The sequence below is a fragment of the Penicillium lagena genome (assembly GCF_028827675.1).
Source record: "Penicillium lagena strain IBT 129212 chromosome Unknown utg000008l_segment0_segment0, whole genome shotgun sequence".
Classification (NCBI taxonomy): Eukaryota; Fungi; Ascomycota; class Eurotiomycetes; order Eurotiales; family Aspergillaceae; genus Penicillium; species Penicillium lagena.
The window spans coordinates 2,791,588-2,810,180 of NW_026623229.1; the positions used below are offsets into that span (position 1 = coordinate 2,791,588).

General features: G+C 50.3%; 6 protein-coding genes across 6 annotated transcripts; 4 read left to right on the forward strand and 2 right to left on the reverse strand.

The window, feature by feature from the left end:
* Positions 1-708: 708 nt before the first annotated feature.
* On the forward strand, positions 709-8,309 carry N7510_011743 (putative ABC multidrug transporter; the record flags this gene model as incomplete). The annotated part of the gene is made up of 13 exons (XM_056983667.1): positions 709-1,154; positions 1,206-2,526; positions 2,577-2,786; positions 2,840-3,437; positions 3,493-3,971; positions 4,022-4,803; positions 4,859-5,201; positions 5,258-5,362; positions 5,834-6,250; positions 6,301-6,555; positions 6,627-8,018; positions 8,073-8,168; positions 8,217-8,309. 13 exons carry the CDS (start codon positions 709-711, stop codon positions 8,307-8,309), a joined length of 6,537 nt encoding a protein of 2,178 aa, XP_056829161.1.
* Positions 8,310-9,168: 859 nt separating this feature from the next.
* On the forward strand, positions 9,169-9,764 carry N7510_011744 (MAPEG family protein; the record flags this gene model as incomplete). The annotated part of the gene is made up of 3 exons (XM_056983668.1): positions 9,169-9,173; positions 9,225-9,517; positions 9,565-9,764. The coding sequence occupies 3 exons, from the start codon at positions 9,169-9,171 to the stop codon at positions 9,762-9,764; spliced, it is 498 nt and encodes a 165-aa protein (XP_056829162.1).
* A 203-nt stretch (positions 9,765-9,967) lies between these two features.
* Positions 9,968-11,321, reverse strand: N7510_011745 (fungal specific transcription factor domain-containing protein; the record flags this gene model as incomplete). Its single annotated transcript, XM_056983669.1, has 4 exons — positions 9,968-10,542; positions 10,596-10,873; positions 10,924-11,130; positions 11,188-11,321. 4 exons carry the CDS (start codon positions 11,319-11,321, stop codon positions 9,968-9,970), a joined length of 1,194 nt encoding a protein of 397 aa, XP_056829163.1.
* A 1,203-nt stretch (positions 11,322-12,524) lies between these two features.
* On the forward strand, positions 12,525-14,226 carry N7510_011746 (uncharacterized protein; the record flags this gene model as incomplete). Its single annotated transcript, XM_056983670.1, has 5 exons — positions 12,525-12,729; positions 12,792-13,356; positions 13,408-13,471; positions 13,522-13,868; positions 13,917-14,226. The coding sequence occupies 5 exons, from the start codon at positions 12,525-12,527 to the stop codon at positions 14,224-14,226; spliced, it is 1,491 nt and encodes a 496-aa protein (XP_056829164.1).
* Positions 14,227-14,934: 708 nt separating this feature from the next.
* On the forward strand, positions 14,935-16,556 carry N7510_011747 (uncharacterized protein; the record flags this gene model as incomplete). Its single annotated transcript, XM_056983671.1, has 3 exons — positions 14,935-15,147; positions 15,209-16,380; positions 16,433-16,556. 3 exons carry the CDS (start codon positions 14,935-14,937, stop codon positions 16,554-16,556), a joined length of 1,509 nt encoding a protein of 502 aa, XP_056829165.1.
* A 258-nt stretch (positions 16,557-16,814) lies between these two features.
* On the reverse strand, positions 16,815-18,569 carry N7510_011748 (cytochrome P450; the record flags this gene model as incomplete). The annotated part of the gene is made up of 3 exons (XM_056983672.1): positions 16,815-17,429; positions 17,486-18,316; positions 18,366-18,569. The coding sequence occupies 3 exons, from the start codon at positions 18,567-18,569 to the stop codon at positions 16,815-16,817; spliced, it is 1,650 nt and encodes a 549-aa protein (XP_056829166.1).
* Positions 18,570-18,593: the final 24 nt, after the last annotated feature.

The window sequence follows — 18,593 nt, forward strand, 5'->3', positions numbered from 1 at the left end:
TGTGATTGCTATGAATTGGTGTATTCACAGTCAGTTGCACTACTAGAGAATTATAATGACGATGATGACGATGGATAGTTAAATATGTAGTTGAGTATAGTAGGCAGCCATCGACCGTGATTAATGCTATTTGTAACTGAAACTCATATAGATCGATAATGATAATATGACTAGAGCGTGTATTATCTGCACCGCGTAACTTTGCCTTGATCGAGTTTGACCGGACAATAATTATCCCAAGTGGATTTCGCTGGCTGTCAGGATAGGCCCAATCTTTGTCAGATCGAACCATCCGCCACCACTCGGTGGAGCTCTCGTCTTGGCTTCCCTTTTTTGTCGATGATTTTACCGGCACCCGCGGAGTCCGCTATGCTACTCTCTGGTGGCCTGCCCGAGTCGGGCATTATGAGGAGGTCTGATTCACCAAATTTTCGGGGTAGACCAACCAGATCGCTTCTCGAACCACTTAGACCCAAGGTGATCAGATAGAAACGGTGAATGGGCCTCGGCCGCGGTTTCTTTTCTATTCCTGTCATGCTATGATTCACAAAGGACTCCACTAGCTTGGTACTTGGCTTCCTTTCCCGGCCGTGGTGGTTCAGTACATAATAAAAAGAAAGCCCCATTTGCTCTTTTTTACACCCCTTGATCACAAAGATGCAGGATTCTCTATACACCGATAACCGTTAGCATTAAGAACCGTGCAGCATGCCTGCTCCTCTTTACCCCTACCCTCATAGTTCGGTCTTTGCTTCCGCCTCGGAAGCCAACCCAGAGAAAAATGGCCCTCCTCGCGTGCAAGCATCTCATGAGGACGAGGATGCCATCGCCGATATCCATCGATGCTTGACGGAGAAGGACCTTCCACAGTATCCAGAACCGCACTCGTCGTTTGATAAATTCCTCGAGGAACAGTTCCAGGGTGGTAAGAAACGATCGAATCGGGGCGTGTGCTTCCAGTCACTTTCAACCTGGGGAGAGGGAAACAGCCACACCGATGTCAAGACTCTTGCTACCGCACTGTGGCGGACACTGACTATGCGTGATGTCTATGAATGGACAATCCAACCGTGGGTCTCAAGCAAGAAGCCCCAACATGGACGTCCTCTCATTCGAGACTTCTCCGGAGTAGTTCAGAGCGGAGAGATCATGCTGTGAGTTTGACCGGTTTGATGGTGTGAACTACAAGACTAAAAGATCTCTAGCGTGCTCGGTCGCCCTGGTGCGGGATGTTCAACCTTTCTTCGCACAGTTGCGGGACATCACTCATCTTTTCTTGGGGTGACTGGTTCAATTGATTACTCTGGTCTGAGTCTAGAGGAGGTCCAGAAGCACTATCGGGGAGCCGTGGCTTATGTGCCCGAGGACGACGTCCATTTTCCTACACTCAATGTGCGCCAGACCCTAGAGTTTGCGTTACAGAGCAAAACCCCGAAACGATACCGTGAACGCATCCCGCGATATCTTGAGATCTACAGCCGAGTCTTCGGCATGTCACACACCATGAATACGCTGGTGGGCAATGAGTATATACGAGGCGTTTCGGGTGGTGAGCGGAAACGCATTTCTATCATCGAGTCTTTGGCTACCGACTCTTCCGTGATATGCTGGGATAATTCCACCAGGGGACTGGATGCATCTTCTGCTCTGGATTATGCGCGCTCTCTGCGGATCATGACAGACACCTCCCGAAAATCGACTCTTCTTACACTATACCAAGCATCTGATGCTATATATGAGTTGATGGACAAGGTGATCTTGATTGAAGAAGGGCGAATGCTCTTCCAAGGCCCGGCCAACGAAGCCAAGAAGTACTTCGAGGATTTGGGCTATGAATGTGCCGACATGCAGACAACATCTGATTTTCTAACCAGCATCCCTGTTCCCGAGCGGCGCAGGTTTCGTCCAGGTTGGGAAGACCATGCACCCAAGGGGCCAATTGAACTCGAGAATGCATTTCGACAAAGTACTGCGTTTAAGAAGATCGGCGAAGAGGTCAAGAGCTACGAGAATAGGCGACTGAAGGCGAGTTCGGTCTGTCAGACTGACTCGGAGTCTGGCAGTGTGGACGAGTTCAAGAAAACCATTCAGAGCGACAAATCCCGTTTCGTGTCATCCAAATCACCATACACCATCTCCCTCTTCCGGCAGATTGTGCTGTGTGCCAAACGGCAAATGTGGCAGATGAAAGGCCACATGAGCCCCTTGTACATCAAGTTGATCTCTTGTGTGGTTTACGGGCTGCTGGTGGGGTCTATGTTTTACAATCAGCCCCAGACAACAGAGGGCATCTACTCGCGCGGGGGGGTGTTATTTTACTCCTCAATCCTGCTTGCTTGGTTGCAAATGTCCGAGTTGGAAGACGCAATGCAAGGTAAAGAGATCCAGACTCGTCAGAAGAAGCTCACTTTTGTACGACCGAGTGCGGTCTGTCTGGCTCGGGTTCTTGCGGACTTGGTCGTAGCTGCTGTTCTTACATTCTTGTACCTGATTGTATTGTACTTTTTGTCTGGTCTACGCCCAGAGGTAATCCAAGCCGATATTCTTGTTTCTTCGATATGCTAACTCACGATTAGGCCGGCTCATTCTTTATCGATTTCCTCTTCATCTATACGTGCACGGTTTGCCTCACAGCGCAGTTCCGTGTTTTTGCAGCGCTGTTCAACAATTTTGAGGTTGCTTTGCGCTACTGTGGAGTTTCTGTGTTGTTTTGCATTGTGTTTGGTGGATATGTCTTGTCGGTGGACCAGCTAATGCAGGATGTCCCGTGGGTTGGGTGGCTAGCAGTAAGTCCCCCTGACAAGGCTTTTCATGTAGAAAATCTGACATTGCGGGCTAGTATATCACACCGGCACTGTATACCTACGAGTCCGTTATGGCAGTCGAGTTCCATAATGCCAAGTTCGCCTGCGAATCTGCTAAGATTGTCCCATCTGGGCCAAACTATACCGATGTCACATACCAAACTTGCGCTTATGCTGGCAGCAAGCTCGGCAGTACGGTAGTAAACGGTGATGACTATTTGGCGGCCCAGTTTGGCTTTTATTACAGTCATGTGTGGCGCAATTTTGGCATCCTTTGTCTCTTTACTGTTGTTTTTGTTGGACTCACCTGCTGGTTGAGCGAGACCCTTGAGTGGGAATCGGACGGTGCTGGACCGATTCAATACAAAGGCTCCCAGAGACTGCTCAACCGCAATGCGAATACTCAACCCGACGAAGAGAATACTCCTGTTTCGGTCGATCCGAAGGCACCGCCAGCCCCATGTTCGGAAAGCAATCCTAACCAGGCAATTGCGGCGACGGAGTCCACCTTTACATGGGCTGACCTTGACTTGCATGTTGGAAGTCGGCAATTGCTGCATGGAGTGGGTGGATTCTGCAAGCCAGGGACTTTAACGGCCCTTGTCGGAGCTTCGGGGGCGGGCAAGTCTACATGTACGTTCTAAATATCTCTGTGCCAGCGGTTTAACTAACATTATTTATGACCCAGTGTTGACAGCACTCACGCAAAGAAAGAGTCCAGGGACTTTGTCGGGCTCGATGTTCGTGGACGACCAGCCCGTCGATCACTCTTTCAACCGACAAATTGGATATTGCCAGCAGATGGATATTCATGATGAAAGCAGTACCATCCGGGAAGCCTTTGAATTTTCTGCACTACTTCGGCAAAGTCGAGAGGTCCCTAAGGCAGAAAAGCTGGCCTATGTGAAAACAGTTCTGTACACCCTAGACTTGGTGGAGCTCCAGGATGCAGTAATTGGATCGTTGGACATTGAAAAGAAGAAACGGGTTACAATTGGAGTGGAGCTCTGCGCCAGACCTAAACTGCTTTTGTTCTTGGATGAGCCAACAAGTGGTCTCGATAGCCAAGGAGCAACCAGCATTGTTGCCCTGCTCCGCCATCTGGCTGATCAAGGACTGGCAGTACTGTGCACCATTCATCAGGCAAATCAGCAGCAATTTGAAGAGGTATGTATTTTTTTTCCCACGGAGAGTGAATGATAGCTAATAAACGCTAGTTTGATCGTGTCCTAGCGCTAAGCCCCGGCGGAAAGACGTATTACTTTGGCCCGGTGGGAAGATGTGGTCACGCCATCTTTGAATATTTTAGAAAACACGGAGATAACCCCGAAAAAGTCACCAATGCGGCCGATTATCTTATTGAGGTAGTTGTCGGTAGTATGAAAGACCACCGAAGCCACGTCAACTGGGCCACTATATGGCAGAACTCCCAAGAAGCCGAGGACGTCAACAAAGAGATTGCTCAGATTCGCTCTCACGAGGGCAAGTCTGGGAAATCTAGCCTTGGAGCATCCTTGTCACCACCTTTACACCAGCAAATCATACTTTTGACCCAGAGGACAAGCCGCCAATTCTGGAGAACGGCCGAGTACCCATATTCGCGACTATATGCATCTTTTCTCCATGCTCTCATCAACGGTCTTACATACCTCCAGATCGGAAACAGCGCGACAGACCTCCAGTCCAAGGCTTTCTCGTGCTTCCTAGTCTTGATGCTGGTTCCTGAATTCATAAATGCCATCTCCATGCGGTTTATCCTAAATCGGGATATCTGGTTGGCGAGAGAAGGTCCCAGCGGAGTGTATGACTGGGTGGCGTTCTGTACAGCCCAGATTGTGTCCGAGATTCCGTATGCTACTGTTGGCGCCGTGGTGTTTTATGTGCTTTATTACTTCATGGTCGGACTTCCCCTGGGGTTTGCTGCCGGATACAGCTTCTTGATGTTCTTCCTGTTCTTCCTTTTTGCTACGTCCTGGGGACAGTGGATTGCCGCACTCAGGTAAGATTGCCGCGAAAAGTTTCCTGGGACCTGAGCTGAAAATATACTATTTTAGTGCGGACTCTCTTGTTGCTGCGACACTCATGCCTTTCTTCATCATCATGTGTGAACTCTTCAATGGCATTCTGCGTCCTCATTCGCAGATGCCTGCATTCTGGAAGTTTACCATGTACTACATCACCCCGTTCACGTATTGGATTGGAGGTGTTCTCACTGCTGTGCTGCGAGGTACTCCTGTGATTTGCAACCAAAGCGAATTAACCATTTTCGAGAGTCCGCAGAACATGACATGTGGTGAATATGCAGGGCCTTGGCTGTCTTCGAAGGGAGTTGGATACTTGTCCAACCCAGACAGCAGCGGAAAGTGCGGCTACTGTGAATATAGCTGGGGTGACGATGTAAGTCACAAATGTTCCACGCCATCAAAAGATTATAGAGCTAACGAGCGATGTAGTATCTGTCTGGGATTGGCCTGGACTCCTCGAAGATCTGGCCGTATTTCGGGATCTTCCTCACATTCACCGTCTCGAATTACCTGATGGTCTATCTTCTGGTCTACGTACGCTCTGTCATGAGGCCCTTCTGGCGGTGATGAGATCAACTAGTAATTAGCTCGTTATTTAGCTTCTTGCATGGGATATATTGGAGCCTAAACGTCTTTCATGTATATAGCTTGGAAATAATAAAGGCGCTAGCCATATCTGGTAACTCCGAATCGGATTTTAAAGCCAAAAACGGCCCCACCTCCGACTTGCTGACATGGCTCTAACGACCAGCTCGATCAGATAAGAAGAAACTGTTTCTTCTTTCTTGTTTGTGCGGAAATTTTGTCAATCATATTGATTTGTCCTTCATCAATTATGACCGACCAGCAAGACAACACAGAGGCGCGACCCCCCCAGCGCAGGCGGCGCCCCCATTGTCTTGTACGGAATGCAGGCGGCGCAAGCTAAAATGTGATCGTTCCCTGCCTTGTGGGCAATGTGTTCGATCGAAGACTGCAGAAGGCTGTGTCTTTGTCGATTCACAGCCAGGGCCTGTGACTGATTCCGAGCATCGCATGTCGCCCCCTGTATCGCAGATGCGTCCTCCGCGAGGCTCGAACGACCAGACTGCGGGCTCTGGCATGTTCGTTTTTGACTCCAAACTGGGGCCAAAATCAAGCTCCAATCGCGTGACGAAGCGCAGTCGCCCGGATGAACAGCAAGAGTTGCGTGAGCTGCGACACCGTCTCCATATTTTGGAGAATGCATTGGGCAGGCCATCGGCGCTCCAGACCCCCGAAACGTCGGTCTGTGACGTCTTCTCAGAGCTCGGGACAGCTCAAAGTAATGAGACTGTAGGAATTGATGACCGTGTCCGATACTTGCCGGATGCGTCTTTTCGTGGAAAAAAGGACAAGAGTCGCTATTGTGGGCGTAGCCATTATGCCACCTCAATGTCGTTTGTGAGTAGGCCCGAGAAATGTCAACGAACATCAAAACTGACTGGAAATAGTTTCAAGATGTTGGGACCTTTTTGCACCATGGTCGGAAGACTAAGGGCAAGTGCTCAGAGTATACCGACATGAAGCAGTTCAAAAGGGGGCTTTGGTCCCAAGAGACTCAGGATCATCAGCGTGCCTTTCGTGAACAAGCCTCTAAGCTGGAAGAGATGGTTCCACCGCGAAATGTGGCGGACCAGCTAGTCCAACTGTATCTGGAGACGTTTGAGACTACCTTCCGAGTCTTGCACGTACCAACTTTCGTAGCGGTGAGTGGTGCCAAAAACGCTCCGGGGGTGATCCTGTCGACTTCATTGAATAGAGCGACACTCCCCTTTAGGAGGAACGCCCTGAGCTGACAATTCTAAAGAAATATTCTGACTACTGGAACAACTCCCTGCCAAATGACACCACTTTTGTAGCTCAGCTACTGGCTGTGCTGGCTGCCGGCAGTTCATTCTATGTTCCATCGGGCCATGAAGATCAAGAGACCTACCAAAAGCCTGCTGTGAAGTGGATAATGGCGGTACAGTCGTATATTGCGAGTGCATTTGTCAGCCCTGAAATCAACCTGCGAATGATTCAAACCCAGTGTCTCCTCTTGATGGCCCGTTTGGCAGTGACCAGCGACAGCGAAGTAGCCTGGTCCTCGTCGGGGTGGCTGATCCGCTCTGCGATGACTATGGGCTTGCACCGAGACCCAACCCGCTTTCGCAAAATTAGGCCATTCCACTGTGAGATGCGACGCCGACTATGGGCCACCATTGTGGAATTGGATCTCAAACTCGCCTTGGACGGAGGGTTCCCTCCATCTATCGACTTGGATGAGTGTGACTGCCCCCCACCGTCGAACTGGGAGGATGAAAAATTGACTCCAGATATGGAGAACAACCCAGCTCCGTCTAACTCGACGGCCTGTACCCAGAACCTCTACCAAGTCCTCCTCTCGAAGTCCTTGCCCTTGCGACATCGGATTGTCAAGACGATAAATAGCCTTCGATTTGAGTTGTCCTACGACGAGGCATTGCGACTGGGTGAAGAGCTCATGCGATTAGTGCAAAATGCATCGTCTATTTTTGAGGACAATACTTTGGGCATTTATCCTGGTGAAATCGGACGGCATCGATTCGCCCAGTCCCTCTACTTGTTCATCATGCGCAAGTCTCTACTTGCTCTTCATCGGCCGTTTTCACTTAGCGTTTTGAGACTGCCAAAATTTTCATACTCACGTAAGATATGCCTTGAAGGATCCCTGGAGATGCTCTCCCAATTGGCGTTTTCTTCATCAGAAGCAGTGGGTACTGATGGATCGCCGCGGCTTGCACAACTCGGCACTTCAATGTTTCGGGATGAAATTTTTCATGCGGCCATTACTATCTGTGTGGAGCTCTCATTGCAGGCAGATGAGGTCAACCAGACCTCGTCACTAGAAGGAGCAAATTCCAGTGGGGTTTTAGGGCTTATGATTCAATCGCAGCAAGCGGTCATGCTGCAAGCTGTGGAACGCACAGTTGACGCGTTTGCCAGTCGAATCGGGGCCGGCGGAAAGGGATGCAAGCCGTTTTTCTTCCTGAGTCTGGTTTTGGCATCGGTAAAATCCCGAGTGAAGGGGGAGGATCCGTTGTCAGATATTGAAGCCACTTCAACGAAGGTGGTGCGGATATGCCGTACGATGCTGAATGGCACTCCATGGCCTGAGGCTCAGGCAGTTGCTGAACGCCAGGTGGACAAGGTGAGTTGTATGCTGCGGATGCCGCTTTTTATTGATGCTAAATGTCTACTACAGACACCGATGCCTGAAAATCAGATAAACCCAGTCTCGGACATGCCCAATGAACTGGACCCCACAGTTCTTCTATCAACCGACATGAACAACTTTACGGTACGACGCCTCCAATTGTTTCGCATTTTCTTGCTAACTAGAATGCAGCCGATGGACTTGGGAGGCTGGTTTGATAGCCTGGATTATGGCGGCCCGGAACTCTGGGACTATGACCTATTTGACAGCCTGCCATCGATTTGATGACGGCCCATTTGGGTGTGAATTAGAATTGAGATACCCTTTGTTTCAAATTAGCTAAATTTAGTTACTTCTTCGAAAGAACAGCTGTCTTCTCTCCAGGAGAGCCCATGTTGGGCAGATAGGGAAAAGCCTCCTACGCCTTTGACTACATCACCCATCCTCTATTTATCAGCTCTGCCTCTCCTCAACTGGTTCATCGTCCGACCGATGTTTCATCCCGGCAACTGCCTCAAATGTTCGGTCAAGATTTGATTGTCTTATATCAGTCCTGATCTAAGTCTGTTCTGCAAACTTTTGATACTCCTTTGCAGAGTGATCCAGCTGATCCACTGCAGAATCCACCTCCCGATAGCTGAGACTACAGGCAGATGCTTATGCGCGCCCTCCTCATCTATATCCAGTTGAACGATCCTAACTTCAGCGGGTTACAGTGCATATAACGAGAGCTATTTTTGGAAATCGCACAGAGCATTTTGTACAGATTCTATAGATTGAAGATCATGAGCATGAGCTGGGCTCATCTCTAAGCGCAGACCGTGCAACAGAGTTCCTCCGTGACCTGCTGGCTGGCCTGGCAGACTGATCAGGATTGCGTCTAAACCCAGATCGTTAGGACCAAAAGCTCTGCGATGTCAGAGATCCACGATGAATAATAACAATAATAATGTGGGGATGGAAGAACTGTCCTTCTGCATAATAATGAAATATAACTCTAGAGATCGACACCCAATGATCTCATCATGTCCCCTGCCTCGGCCTCGGCCTCCACATGCGACGATCTGCTATTGTACATAAAAAGCGACCCGCCCGAGGTATGCCCTCGCAACATTTCTCTCGAGACGGATCGCTTCATTACAATATGTCGTACGCGCTATCAAATAACAGCTCATAACCCACAATTGCTGACGTTTTCAGGAACATTTTGACTACCCTCGGCCTCAGCGCTGCCCCTGGCCAGGCACCGCCGAACCACGCTTCGGCGCTTCTGTTGGGCAACTGGGCGCTTGCATACGTACTGACGAGTACCCGTGCCCAGAAGTTCTTCTACGGGCTGGATCACAATGTGATGCCTCGCGATGACCTTTCCAAATACGGCGAGGCCGCTGTACAGGCTGGCAAGCTGGACCGGCGAACTCTCAACAAGCTCAAGCGTCAGGAGGCGGCACATGCCAACGCACAAGAAGGATATCCGTTTTTTGTGGCAGCGAGTATGTCTTTCTTTTTGGGTCAACGACTTGTCCACTGACAATTGCAGTTCTTGTCTCCCTTTATGCCGGACTGGACAATGAGACTATCAACACCATAGGTGTCTGGTACACAGCGTCGCGGGTGATATACAGCCTGCTGTACTCGTACATAGAGTCCACTCCAGTAAGCTACCTGCGCTCTGTGGCCTGGTGGTCTGGCAACATCAGCTGTATCACTGGGATTATACTTGCTAGCAAGAAGCTGTAGAGATAATGAGGGACCATATCAACTAACTGGAGATGGGTTTCCTCATATATTTCGCGCCCATCTGGTCCGGTATATAGACGCCAAAGTTATTCCAATGCAAGGAAGTGGACGATCATTAACTCAAGACGGTGAAGTATGCCCTGGCTATAGATACTAAGCGATGAAGAAAAGAAATGTCACCATCAATGGCCATCTCTGACGCCCTAGAAAAAGAAATCCCCAATCTGACTAAAGGAAAATATTTCGTCGAGAGACATTGAAAGCAAGAACTGAGGATCTAGCGCAGGATCCGGAGGTAGTGCGGACGGTTGCGCGGCTTCTTGTCTTCGACGATGAGAGTCTTTCATCAGGTTGACACGGCTATAGACCTTGCTGAAGACTTCAAACATTCCTTGTCGGTTTTGCCCCTGGTCCTTTTCATACAGTGGTTGAGCTTCTTCGAGTTTTCTAACGAGCTCGTCGCAAGTGCCATAGTAGTCGATGGTATTCCGCACATACTCTTGATCCCAGCCGCCATGATTGCTCCGGTAGAGCGAAAGACGAGACAGAACAACGATGGCGTGGCCAAATTGGGCCCAAATGGTGTAGGGAAATATGGGAAACAGGCCTGCTGGAAGGGAGTAGAAACTGCTGAAAAAGGACTTTGTTGACTTTAAGCAGGAGAGAAGAAGGTCTAACTGAGTCAAAGAGTGATCTCCATAGGTGTCGGATGGTTCACCGATGATTGAAATTCTGTAAAGAAGAATTTCCACAGTATGATAGTGGAGCTGAATAATGGCTGACTGTATATTAGAGTAATATCTCTCGATGGAAACAACGGCATGAACATACCAGACTGTGGAGTTTCTGAAGGAAAGGAGGCTTTCAGACTTTGAAGCTCTTCCTGAAACCATCGAATACTCAATTCCAATGGTAACGATATGCTTCCGCCGGGAAGATCATTGGATAAAATTGTGCTGTTAATTTTATCTGCAAAACGGAACAGTCGGACCAGATGGACAAGAGAATTGTCACTACTATACTCCAAGGCTTCTTCAACAGCACGGCAGCACTCATCGGTATACTTGGTCCAACGGACTGGCTCTATACTGCGGATACAGGTCGAAAACCTTGTTAAGGGTCAACCAGAAGTCTCAAATAATGATGACCATAGACCTACAGTGAAGTCAGATAAAAGCAGCCTAGATAGGTACGTCGCTCTTCTAAAGTCCGAGAAGTCTGGTTATTGGTAGCCCCAAGTTCTCTCAGGAAATTCATGGGTTGTCGTGAATTCTGGGGCTGGTTCAATTCCAAGCTGGTCAACTGCCCCAGAGCCAAGTGCACCAGCATGTCTATTTGCGCCATACTTTGGAGATAAACATGATGCCTAAGGAGTCAAATAGTCAGCCCTTAGATAGCTAACGAGACATATGACTTGACGAACCAAGCGATATGGACCAAAAGCCCTTGGAGAAGATCCAAACTGTTTTCCACATCCATGACAATATGCTCAGCTAAATGTTTTCTCTCAGACTTCGCAATTTCTCCTTGCCGTGTACCATTCTTGCAAGCGACCATTGTAATGGCTCGGTAAAGAAATGGCTTTTCTTGGTATAGCACTTCTGGGGTGGTGCCAGCTGGGATCACAACGAAAGGGAAAAAAGGAACCATTTGATTCGAGTAAACTTCCATTAATTTCGCCCCTTCTTCGAAGCTTGGGACAGCAATGGTTTTGTCTGCTGATACTAAATGCGGTTCCTTTGGCAGATCATCGTGGGGACTGGACTGGTGGGATGCTGATAACATAGACACCATGTGATCAAGCTTTTTTTCCAGTGCGGTTACTTGTCTGGGCAGTTGTCAGAACTTATATTTCTGTGTTTTGTCCTCGGCGTAACTCACAAGTTGGTCCTTGGATCACAGCGCCGAGGTGTCTTCGCTGCCTGAAGGGCGCATTCTTTGTTCAATCGGCGGCATCTGGTAGTTGATAAATATTTATCTGCAATGTTCATGCAAGAAGTCCAACCGTTTACAAATACCGCTTTTTTCTGGCTCGCATCGCACTTTGGCCTTTGCGCATGTTCGACAGGCCTTTGTCCGGGACGCCGCTATGTCATCCATGTCGGGTCTCTCTATTCCGACCTTGAAAAGAAAGTGTGGCTGAAAAATCACAAAGGGGAGTTGCACTGATTTCAAAGGTGCAGTAGTGGATAGTTGTTGGCAAAAGATCGAAAGGAGGATTCGGTGTCCGTGTCTGAGCGGAACGGACACGGAACTCCGCTTCCCCGCTTCCGTTGCTCCCTGTTGGTGCGTGTTGGTCCGTCTAGAGCGATCCGTCCGTTGTAGGTCTGTTAGTCCGTGCAGATGGCCGGACCAGAAGAGTGAATGAGACAGGAAATTTCCGAAAAGAAGAAGAGAGCAGGGATGAGGAGGCGATCGTTGATGAGATGAAGTTGTCCAGACAAGTCATATAGACGTGTCTGGACAACTACACAGTAGTAGATGGCGACTGAACCAAGCCTTTATTGATTGGAGTCTGTTCAATAGAAATAATTTAGTCTGAATTTCACATTCAGGAGGCCACTAGCATGTCGCGCTTACGAGCTGTGGAAAAGACAAACGGGCGAGCGCCCGACGCCTCCGTCCGAGCCGACAGTATAAAATGCGACTCATCCACAGCAGATATTTTCCCATTCAATCTCAAATTTTCTAGCATAATATTCGCATGCTATTTATCAATTAACTGAAAGTCAACCCTCCAACGACTATAGACTTGGAACTATGGCCTCGTCCAACACCCAACAAACCCCGACACCCAACCATGGCGTCGACGAAGGGAACAGGATTCCCAAGAGACATAAACCATCAGGAATATCTATTCTAATTGTAGGCGCTGGCGTAGCTGGTTTGATGGCTGCTCTAGAGTGCTGGCGCCAGGGACATGAAGTTCGAATCATTGAGAAATCATCCACGCGAATTTTATCCGGTACGCAAGCCAGGGAGAAGCATTGCTTTAGGTTGCTAAAATTCAACAATACTCCTCTTCAGGCGATGGTTTCACAATCGGTTCCACTGCCATCCGGGCATTGCGACACTGGCCTGGCATGGTCGAAGAGAACGAGAGGATCGCATGGCATCCATGGGTTTCCTGGCACAAAATCACTGGAGACAAGATCTCAGGTCCTGCGCCATTTTTTGATCCTGCCGAGAAAAAGGATGAGACCCAAGCCGATGGTGACGAAGCCCCGCGCATGATCTACAGACATAGCCGTCCGAGATTCCACAAGATGCTGGCGGACCAAGCGGAAAAGCAGAATATCTACGTGGAGTACGGCACTCGTGTTGTTGAATACTATGAGGAACCTATCGCAGGTAAAGCAGGTGTGATACTGGGTAATGGAGAGAAGATTGAGGCCGACGTGGTTTTTGCTGCCGATGGCATTGGCAGCAAGTCAAGTAGTGCGATAATGGGTCATATAGTTCCCGCTCGCCCAACAGGCTTTGCAATTTATCGAGCTGCGTTTCCAGTTGAACTAGCTGATGCGGACCCGATGGTCCGCCAGCGATTCAAGCCATTAAAAGATGGTACGCCGGTGGTTGAAGTGTGGATGGGGTGAGTGATAGCCGGTACCCCAGATGGTTATTTCTAACCATCATCGTTTAGGGAGGGAATACGTGCAATGTTTGGTAGAAGTGAGGATGAGATGTCATGGACGATTAACTATCCGGTAGTTCCCGCCTGCCTCTGCTATCTGCAAGCTCTAATCCGGTCCTCTAGGATGATGGGGAGGAATCAGAGTCTTGGTCTACCCTGGTTGACCCAGAGATTGTGCTTCAAAAGGCCACAAATATTCCCGGATGGCCGGAAGTTGGGAACAGACTCATTCAATTGACACCCAAGGAAAGGCTCCATGACTTTAAGCTGATGTGGCGAGAGCCCCAGCCCTGTTGGGTCTCGCCCGCCGGGCGGATCGTCCAGATTGGAGACGCCGCACACTCGTTTCTGCCCTCATCTGGGAACGGCGCTACCCAAGGCATGGAAGATGCCATCTCGTTAGCGACCTGTCTGCGACTAGCGGGGAAGAACGATTTGTGTTGGGCAACCCGCGCGCATAACAAGCTACGGTGAGAACATATTTACTTGTGTCTTGTAGCGACTGACTCTTCCCATAGATTTGAGCGGGTATCTTGTTTGCAGTTGTTGGGGATCCTCAACCAGGAGACGCGGCACCTGTCTGCCAATGCCAAGGCCAGTACGGCACCTACCAAGCCTATCGGGTTGATGGCGGAGTGGATCTGGAGACACAACCCGGAGCGCTATGCCATCGAGAACTACGAGGCGGCACGGACGCACCTGGAGGATGGAAAGCCGTTTCAGAACAGCAATATCCCACCGGGTCATGTGTATAAGCCATGGACCATTGATGAAATGCTGCGGGCTACCGCTGCAGGCGAGCTCCACCTGGATGGAGACTGGGAATGAATGGGTCTATTGGTTGTGGGGTAGAGATTTTGTGGAGATTATTTTGATATGAAATGACAGACAGGCTCTTCTGCTGTGCCAAGGAATCAAATTTAGAACCCATGGATTCAGGTGCGTTACCTCCGACTAGTCAGGCAATGTAAGCCGAGCCCGAGTCCAATTCGGCCCAGCGGCGTCGGTACATAAGGGCAAGAGCTCCGACCCTTGCCCCCTGTCGCGCCACGCGTGGAGACCTAAGCAAGCCAAGCCACGAGATAAGCCGTGGCCAGCTGGGAGGGTGCCAGCTTAACTAATATCAACGAGCGAGAGCATGTCGTTTAGGATAGCTGTAAAACACTCAAGTCTGCCAGAACAATAAAAAGAAAGAAAATGTTGTTGTCATGCATTATCCGGTGATTGGCCTGCCCTAGTAAATAATACTATAGTGTCCCCACACCCCACAATATTCCGGCAGAAACAATACCCGCCTGTTGAGCTCTGTCCTTGTTCTGTTGTGGCGCGAGTTGGGCTGTCCGGGGGTGGGGCGAATGAGAAGGTGGAGATCATCCTCGACAGCACGGGGTAAATATACAGTAGTAGTTAGCCTAGAGCAGAGTGCAGAGGCCGTCGTTATAAGTGCGGACTGGCCGGCCGTGCTGTTCCTCCTTTTTTCTATTCCTTCGTTCGCGCTTCACTTGCCACTCCCACACCTCTCTTGCCTTCTTCAGGATGGAGAAAACGGATAGCCATCATCAACATGTCGAAAGCGGACCGACTCCGGGTCCAGAGACCAAGACCGATGAGTTCTATGACGCCGAGGATCGCCTGGCGCACCTGTCAGAGGAGCATCGCCAGTATCTCCTGGCCCGGCATGGAACCCTGGACCTGGATCCCATCCCCGACATGAACGATGCGGATCCGTACAATTGGCCGAGGTGGAAGGTAAAAACTCCTTTTTATAAAAAACAAACAAACAAACAATAGCTGAATTCCTATTTCATAGAAAAACATCAATCTCAGCTTAGTGGCCTTCCACGCCATGATCGCCACATTCACCGCCGCCTCGATACAGTGCGCGTTCCTCAATATCTCCGAGGACCTGCACCAAAGCATGCAGCGTACCAGCTATCTGACTTCCTTGTTCATCGCAGTCCTCGGTGGCGCGCCCTTGTTCTGGCGTCCGCTTTGTAACCGCTTTGGTCGTCGGCCGATCTTCCTGCTCTCGCTGATTTGTAGTCTGGTTGGGAATATCGGGTGTGCGAAGAGCCCAACGTATGGGACCATGGGTCTCTGCCGTGCCATTACTGCGTTCTTCATTAGCCCCGCCGCTGCTATTGGTAGCGCCGTGGTGGCTGAGACTTTCTTCAAAAAGGACCGGGCGCGATGCATGGGTGTCTGGACGCTGTTGGTTACGCTGGGTGTGCCATCGGCACCGTTCATCTTTGGATTTGCCGCGCAACGTGTCGGATACCGGTGGATATACTGGTCTCTTGCCATCTGCAATGGCGTGCAGTTCTTCCTTTATCTCCTCCTTGGCCCGGAGTCCCTGTATGTCCGCGAGGAGAACGGCGCCCGCAATGTGGCCAGCGTCAAGGAGTCAATGTTCAAATTCGGTCGTATTGACCCGGCCCCTCTCCGAGTCTGGGACTTCATCCAGCCACTCAGCTATTTCACGAAGCCTTGCGTGTTTATCCCAGCCGCGGCCTACGCCATGATTTTCCTGTGGGGTAGCGTGATGATCACCATTGAGATCCCGCAGCTCTTCCCCGCGATGTATGGGCTGGATACGCAGCAAGTTGGTCTGACCTTCCTTGGTGTGATCATTGGGTCGGTGATTGGCGAGCAGATTGGTGGGTTCATCTCGGATTGGTGGATGTCGATGCGTCGCAAGCGGATTGGCCAATCCCCGAAGCCGGAATTTCGCTTGTGGTTGACTTATATCGGCTATGTCCTGACCATCGTTGGTATTGTCGTCTTCTGTATCCAGCTGCGTGACTCAGGTCCTAAATGGAATATCACGCCGATTATCGGCACGGCAGTTGCTGCGGCTGGCAACCAGATCGTCACCACCATCAATATCACCTATGCGGTGGACTGCTACCGTGAGGACGCTGCCAGTGTGGGTGTTTTCATCACCTTTGTGAGACAAATGTGGGGATTTATCGGTCCATTCTGGTATGACTCTTACTATCCGTTGATTCTTGATCAAGTACTAACACGTCAACAGGTTCCCTCAGATGTTTGCCAATGCCGGCTGGGCCGGCGGTGCTGGAATTGCCACGGCCCTGATTGTGGGCATCAGCATTATTCCGACCATGGTGGTGCAGTGGTGCGGACCGAAGTGGCGCTGAGAAATTGGGCCCGTAGGACATTAGTACTGCGTCTATATATAATGAAGCCCACAATTTTCGCTTTTTTGTGAATTCGTGCCAATTTTTACACTTCGCATTAACTGTGTTCGAAAGGAGCGCCAGAGTAGTCACCCATCAATATAAGTCTACATCCTGCAAGAGCGTGGAGCAAATACAAAATCGGTGTGCTATTAACTATCGCTACAATCCAGGGATATACTAAAGTCATCACGACATAAGGTCACCGCCACCATTCATCTACCACCCTTCCACCCTCCGCATCCGCAAATGCATCCCCTCAACAGGCTTAGTAGTAACAGCGCCTGCAATATGAATCTCCTGCTTCGGATCCTGCATCTCAAACGCAAACCGACCAACGACACCCGCCACAGCGCAGCGCAGTTCGGCGCGCGCAAAATCCTTGCCGATACAGGAGCGCTGGCCATGCAGAAACGTAATCTGCGCGAAATTGGTGGATGCGCCGCCTGTATGGTTGACGACGAGCGCGCCGGTCTTGTCGGTGTCAATCCATCGCTCTGGCACGAAATCTTCGCCGTTGGTGCCCCAGAATTCCGGGCAACGGTTGATTGCATAGGGACAGAGCACGACTCGTGTTCCTCGTGGTACGTGCTTGCCTGCCACTGTTGTGTCGCGTATAGATTCGCGGAGCGTTGCTGGAACCGTGGGATATAGACGAAGGACTTCCTGGCATACGCCATTTAGCAAGGGCAGCGATTCCAGATCACTGTATGTGATTTGGCTGTCCGCAGACGGAATATTGGCCCGGATTTCGGCACGCAGCTTCTCCTGTGTCTCTGGGTAGAGTGTCAGGAGGTAACAGGCCCAGGTGAGGGCGCTTGCAGTCGTCTCATGCTACAGTTCCATCATTAGCGTGATTCACACAAAAATTGGTCATCACCAAAACTTACACCTGCTGCCAAGAAGGTCAGCATCTGGTCAACCAGCTCAGTATCAGAGAAGTCGCCGCCCAGCATCATTGTGCCGAGAATATCGGTTTCCAAATCCTTGGCAGATGCATTGGTAGCCTTGAGAGAACCGCGTTTCTCGCGCACAATATCATTGCACATATCCCGCAGGAAGCCCGTCTCATTGGCAACCACATCGTTCAAGCGCCAAGGCACGCGCTGAGCGATCCACTGTGGCAATGTGAAGTTCATAGCCAAGAAAGCCATCTTCTCCCTGGTGGGCTCAAGGATGGCCAGGAAGCTGTCGGCCACCTTGTTATCAGGGTTCTGCAGCGAGCGGAAATCACGGCCCATCGCCGCAGGGCCGATGATATCCAGCGTCAAGCGGCTACCCCAAACGCCCATCTCGATCTTGCCGACGCCATCGGCTGGATTGGTGCCCTCCATCGGACAGGCATGTATCTCCTTCTCCAATTCGACTAGGAGCTGGTTGGTCTTGTCCCACATCAGTGTGTACATGGCGCGGATGTTTTTGATATTAAACGCTGGAGTGAGTGCTTTGCGCTGTTTCCTGTGCGCTGCACCCTCGGATAGGATTAGGCCAAATCCGAGGATACGAGCCAGGAAGTTGCGCGCACGCCACGGCTTCTCAAAGTCATACGTGTTGGTACTCATGATGTCCAGCAGGGCCTGGTGGTTGGTTGGCAGTAGATAGCTCTGGCTGATGGTGTCACGCATGTGAATAAGACCATCATTGGGGATAGTCTTCATCCATTGCAGCGGCAGACGGCCACGCGGAGAATCGAAGATAATGGCAGCATGGTTCATTAAGCCCTACTTGTTAATTAGACATATTGTGATCAATTTTGGGAATGGTCCATACCGGAACCCGTGGTAGATGTCGCAGCGGGTTGAAGAAGAACGGCCAGATGATCATGCCCCAGATGGCGCGGAGTAAGATGTTCACGCCCAGAGCCCCGAGACAGACAGTTCGAAAGGTCTCATCAGGGAAAGCAGCGCGTTGCAGGAAATATCCCTCAGCAACCGAGAAGGCTGCCAGGGCCATAAGGGTGTCACCAAGCGCCATAGTTAGTTAGCTGTCGTTGATGAG